General features: G+C 47.7%; 1 protein-coding gene across 1 annotated transcript; it reads left to right on the top strand.

Moving 5' to 3' along the window:
• Positions 1-90: 90 nt before the first annotated feature.
• Positions 91-1,972, top strand: PPTG_17470 (hypothetical protein; the record flags this gene model as incomplete). Its single annotated transcript, XM_008915331.1, has 2 exons — positions 91-1,169; positions 1,258-1,972. 2 exons carry the CDS (start codon positions 91-93, stop codon positions 1,970-1,972), a joined length of 1,794 nt encoding a protein of 597 aa, XP_008913579.1.
• Positions 1,973-6,305: the final 4,333 nt, after the last annotated feature.

Below are 6,305 nucleotides of genomic sequence, written 5' to 3'. Positions count from 1 at the left end.
GCACACGCGTAATACTTCAAGGCCGACCCGGCTACTCCTGTTGATTTGCTACCACGACAAGTCGTATCCGATGGAACAATAGGCGTTGCAATGGTGGGGAGCATGGCGCCTTTACAAAAGGCTGCCACGTTTAAGAAGTATGAGGCGCGTGTTCAACGGTTGCTGGAGCAGCTGCAATGGTACCAAAATCATAATCATCTTTTTAAGCGTGTCGAAGCTTCAGATGCCTTTACGAAGAGCAATGTTGCTACCGAAACGCAAGTCGCGCTGGATCGGACTGACGGGACCGCGGGTGGGGCTTCTCCGGGTAATGTAGTGGGTTTGGACGAGGCCTGCCGACGATGTAACGCTCCTGCACCACCTTTCGCAGATGCCGCAGAACCAGATGAAACTGAAGAAATTACCGACGTCGCTCTAGTCACAGACTACAATGTGGGGAGTGACAGTCAACGGGTGCAAGCTTTTATCGAGAGACAGAATGCCATTGTGCGCCGGTCTTCAAGTATACTCTCGGATTTTGATCCGTCGTTTTGGGTGTTTGTTTTTGTAGAGCTGAACCCTTTTGGTCGCGGAGGCCTGGATGAGCCGCGAGGAGTTCCAATCGGGCTGTGCGAATATTTAAAGTATTGCCTTCGGCTGTATTCTCGTCGTCACGCCAAGCATCATGCGTTCACGTTGGTAGCATTTGACGTGCTGGCGAGGCATCGGTCGATGCAAGCTGTATACTTGCGAGCGAAGATGGAGCCTACCGTCGTCGGATCAAGATGCGACGTAGACCGGGAGGAGCTTGTAGCTCATCTCAAGAGACAGGAGGAGCGATTAAAATTATTGTCGACGAACGTTATCGTGAGACCATGCCTCCAAGCGGACCAGAGTATACGAAACTTGTATTCATTTATTACTACGGGAATGAAAGCCAGCTATGGCTCTAACGAAGAGCGGTCGCAGGCAAGATCAAACCTGTTGTATATGCAACTCCAGTATGGCCAACCGTCAATATTTTTCACCCTGTCACCGAGCAGCTCGTCTTCTGTGCGGGTTGCAGCTTTTGCTGGAGATATCGACAACTCGCTTCTTGAGGCAATGACAAACACAGTTCAGGGGTCCCTGTATAAAACTCGAGCAGAGCTATGTACAGCAGCGACGTCAAACCCCATGGCTTGCGCTCGGTACGTGTGAGACAACGTGTTTTTTTTTATTATTTTTTATGCCAGCTTTTTTTTTAGCGTTATCAAATCTGTTGACTTGTTGACACAGGTACTACAACGCCATTGTTCGTCTGCTCATAGATGTTTTGCTCAATTATGCCCAAGACCGACAGTGTTCGCGACCCCGATCAGGTGGTTTCGGCAAAACGAAGGCGTATTTCTTATCAACTGAATCCCAGAATTCTACGGGTGATCTACGTGGCCACATGCTGGTGTGGATTGAAAACATGCCTACGACAACGGCACAGTACTATGAGCTACCGAAACATCGTGACTGTCAACACCGCGTCGATGATTATGTGTCGTCGATCGCCTCATCGTCTTTTCCGGTGAGCCTGGACAGATGCTCTAGCTGCTCGTCCACAGATATCGCTGCTATGCAATTTTCGCGCGAAGTGTTCAAGAAACCTAAGCGTGGTGCGTGCAGAGCACCTACCATAAAATGTGGCTCTTGTCAAATGGAATTTGGTGGGTCCGAGCTTGTAGAGCTGAACATTTTGCAGGAGGCTGACAGACTTCACGTGTCCCAAGACCGGATGAATGATGCATCAGTCTTTCGCAGAATTTCGATGCCTCAATCGCTTCCCCTATCCCCTCCAGGGTGCTCGGAGGAAAATTTATTGGTTATTATGGCTCTCCTGAATTACCAGACACATGCCTGGAATCATGCCCGGTCTTGTTTCAAGCAGACTAAGCGGACACCGGATGGAAAAAATTGCCGGATGTTTTTTTCGAAAGCCCACTTGTGGATTAACGTCGTGTAACGCTGATGTGTCCTTAAGTCTTGCGCGTGCTCTGGGCAGTGAGTATCTTAACACCTATTTTCCAATCGTGAACACCACATTGAAGACAAATCACGACGTCAAGTTCCTTAGTGCTGGCGAAGGTAAGGCAAAAATTTAGCCGGTATTAGTACGACTGAAATTGTGTGGCTAAACTGAACAATTCGTGTTTCTCTGTTGTGTAGGTTTGGAGAAGGCGTTTTATATGATGAAGTATACCACGAAGCCGCAAAATGAGATAGAAAGTCCGTCTGCTATTCACATTCACGCATTCGATAAAGCTGTAGCTCGGTGTGGGGACACCAATGACGTTATCTCGAAAGGAACGCGTCACGTTCAGTCTATTTGTTCCTCGCTTGCGATGCCCCAAGAAGTTCCTCTGGCAGCATTATTTATTTTATGTGGATCTCCGTTTTACTCTTCCTGTACTTTTGGAAAATTGTTTCTTGGGTCATATTTGAAAGTAATCTTTATAAGAAGCCCGAGGATGTGATTCTGCAGTCTGTAGGAACCGCGGAAACGTACCGACCTTCGAGTCCTTTGAGAGACTACATAGCACGTCCGGAGGAAATGGACGGTGTATGTTTCGTGGATTTGTTTCAGCGGTGGGAAAAAAGGAAAGGTTTAAAGGGACTCTGGTTTCTTTCGGGACATGCGCAAGTTGCCGCACATTCGTTGTACAGACGCGAGAAAGTTATATTGGCTACCATCGTCGGGTACAACTTTCCCAATAACAGAAATTACCAGCTCAGTGGGAAGCATTTATCAAGTTTCGACAAGCTATGCGTTTGCTTTTCCAACCGTTTCGATGCAGCCGGGACATAAATCCCTCAGGAATAGCACAGGGCAACTTTTACGAAACTTGGTGGAGGTCGATCGCCTCAAAAGAAGCCCGTCTTTTTGAAACGAATGCGATGGATTATTCCACTGCTCGTGAGCTGGCTCGGGCGCGAAACGATCCTGATATTGAGCGTCATAAAGACTGTGTTGAGGAGTATCACGAAGATGAAGACAGTAGTATTGGTGGAAGCGGTGTTGGGGCAGCAGCAAATTGTGGCATTGATAGTGACTTTGATGCCGAAGCTGATGTTCCCCACGATATTCCTGAATTCATTGGACGGTCGATTTCAAATATTTCGTTTTGGCCAAAACGTGAGCGTTCTGCTTCTCTGTCAGCTCGATCTAGTAACCAGCCTAATATGCAAGGCACTATTCCTCGCTTTGAAACGGCCGATATAGACCGCGTTCTCACGGAGTCTTCTAAAGTCCAGTCCGCTCGTGGAGAATCTATTTCTACCAGACCGCGCGCAGAAGAAACCTCCAACTCGTGTTGTTGTTCTGCACGACGATTGGACTGCAAGTGATTGGACAGATCCATTGCTGGATATGCAGCAATATTCGCCGCTGCATGCCCGTCCGTCTTTGCGAGACACCTCTCAGTTTTTTCGACTGAACAAAAAACAGCATAAAATGTTTGTCCGTGCTAGAAAATGTCTTTTGTCGTCGCTTACCACGGAGCGTGCGCGACCAGAAGACCAAATGATTGGATTCTTAGGAGGGCAACCTGGAGCGGGGAAAAGCCTAGTCATAAAAGCGCTCCAAGCGCTGACAGTTAATTGGCAATGTGCTGAAGCTATTGGTACTGTTGCGTACCAGGGCGTCGCGGCCCAGGATGCTGACGGTCAGACGTTATACAAGTTCTTTGGATGGTCGATTCACTCGAAAAAAAAAAGAAGCAGTCTTACGGAATGGAACAGAGAGAACGATTTGCCAAGTTGAAGATGCTGATTATTGACGAGGTGTCGACGATGGATAGCGGGTACATTGGTTTGGCAGACGCAGCTCTTAGAAATCTCGAAGGTGAGCCGGATCTTCTTTTCGGTGGGATTCATGTAGTACTGGTCGGAGATTGGCTTCAACAGCTGCCAGTCGCTGGGTACCCAGCTTATGCAATCCCTGATCCAAGCCGGGCAACAAACAAGAAAGGGAAACATGCCACGTTCCTTGATCGAGTGCGCGGTAACCGAGCCTACCAGGCGATAAATTACGTGGTAATACTCAACGAGAACATGCGTCACCGCGCCGATCCGGTGTGGCGAGACATTTTAAATCGCTGGCGAGTGGGAAATTATCTACAAGAAGACATTGATCTGGTTAACGCGAGGTGTTTCGATGATAATTGGTCAAACCCTGTTTCAGATTTAGACACGTACTGCCCGATTATAGTGACGTCCAACACACTCCGTACTGAATTCAACGAGGTGGCGACAATTGAATTTTTTAAAGCCTGTGATCAAATTCTGCACGAATTTCCGGCTATTATCTCTCGTAAGAAAGGATCTTCTCTCTCTACCAGTCAACGTCGCAGCTTAAATAATATTCGCGACGATAAAAGCGCCGGGTTACCAGCTCGACTGAGGATCGCTGTAGGGATGCCAGTACAGTGCTCCAAGAATTAATCTAACTCGTTGCGACTTGCAAATGGATCTATTGGCCAGGTAATTTCGATACAAGCCGCGTCTTTCGAAACGACGAGACAAATCTTGCGCGACGGCATTACCAGTCTCATTTACGCGTCCCCTCCTGAGTTGGTTCTGATCCGGTTGTGTTCTCACCCAAACTGCTCCTTTCTCGATTTCTTGCCTAATGGAGTAGTTCCAATTAGGCCCCGCCACGAAGCCTCTGTCCAGGTCAAGTTACCCGTTCGTTCTTTCAGTGTGCACATCGTTCAAACCCCGCTCGTACCGGCGTTCTCCCTCACGAGTGAAAAATCTCAAGGATTAACTGTTCAAAGAATGGTTTTAGCCCCGTTGGGCTACTCTTCGAGGAGTACCCCGCAGAAGTCGTCGTTTTACGTTGCCGTAACACATGTTACCACAATGGACGAGCTTTTTTTAATGGAAAAGTTAACACTTGACTACCTCAGCTACTTTTCGCCCGAGTTTGCAGCGTTAGCTGAAACAGAAAGGTTAGAAGCGATGGAAAATAGTCAAAAGTAGTTGAGTTCGGTCTATTACAATTGGCTTTGTAAATTGCATATCTCCTCAATATATTCCACAATACATGTCTTATTAGCACACGAGCTGGTTCCTTCGCACAGGAACACTTATTGTTGACTACATTCCGGCAATTGCTCTTTCCACGTTTTTTGCGGTTTGGATGTAAATTCCCTTTCACCCTCCGTCGCGCTTGTCTTTTTCTGGCCCTCGGTGACGTAGCACGAACTGTCCAAAGTTGTCTGCCTCAGTTTTTTGTCATTTCCTTTGGCGTAGAGATGTAGATCAGTACCGCCGAAATTCTGGATCGGTGATGCGTCACGATTTGTACAGTATACAAACAGATAAAAGCTTTTCTAGTTTTACTTTTTCAATAACCTCAGCTTTTCTCACCCTTTTCTCAGTGACAGACTGTATTTTTATTCGTGCTCCCATTTTTTCTTTTTCGCTTTCATCGCCGCACACTTTTCCTGGATTAAACTCGTATTTTCTTTGGGTTTTCCTGCTTGACTCACCTAAACCAAGTTGGTTGTCACTTATACATTTTCGCCGTTCAACCTGCCTACTCTCGGCTATGAGCGACTTACCTAACGGGTACCTATCACCCCTGTAATCATTAAGTGACGGCGAGGACGATCTTGACAAAGTTGTTGCCTTACAACGAACTCTACGGGTCCCTCTCATTACGTCGGTATCTCAGATGATCGCGTGGCTAGCCCTTCCGGCACGAAACGTACCCCCACTGCAGACATTGAAATGGCTCTCTTCTCTTTTCGCCAGTTCCAGACAGGATATTTTTTAAACTTCGTTGACCGGAAGCGCACTATTGGCTTTTTGAAAACAAAGGAGTCCCTGGAGTCGCTACAGTTTTCGCTTCGGAAGAACTATATTATCTCTATTTTCTGTACTTGGTACCGTTTGGATCCAAGAACTCAACTGCAGGCTCATCGCTCCCTCCATTCCAGTTTCTTGAAGGATCCGTCGTTCGATGCAACCATGTCACTGGTTTGCACATCCAGGACGGCCTGGCAATCCTCAAGGGCAACGTGAGCAATCTCCATCGGATATCTCTAGTTTCCGCTCCAGTTGCAACCGCCTCAACCTCTACTACGACTCTGAGATCCACGCCTACTCATCCCGGTCCACTTGTCGCCGCTTCAAAATCAGTGCCAACCGAGTCTACCTCTACTCCGGAGCAGAACTCAGTACCTGCCCCTATCGATCCACTTGTTGTCGCATTTGGTGCAGTTGGCCAGCTCCCCCTTCGGAAGTATCTGTGGAACGACCCGTGGAATCTACCGACAATGTTGGATCTGGCC

This window comes from Phytophthora parasitica (genome assembly GCF_000247585.1).
Source record: "Phytophthora parasitica INRA-310 unplaced genomic scaffold supercont2.70, whole genome shotgun sequence".
NCBI lineage: Eukaryota > Oomycota > Peronosporomycetes > Peronosporales > Peronosporaceae > Phytophthora > Phytophthora nicotianae.
The sequence above is the reverse complement of the archived record's forward strand: the minus strand, read 5'-3'. Positions and strand labels throughout refer to the sequence as shown.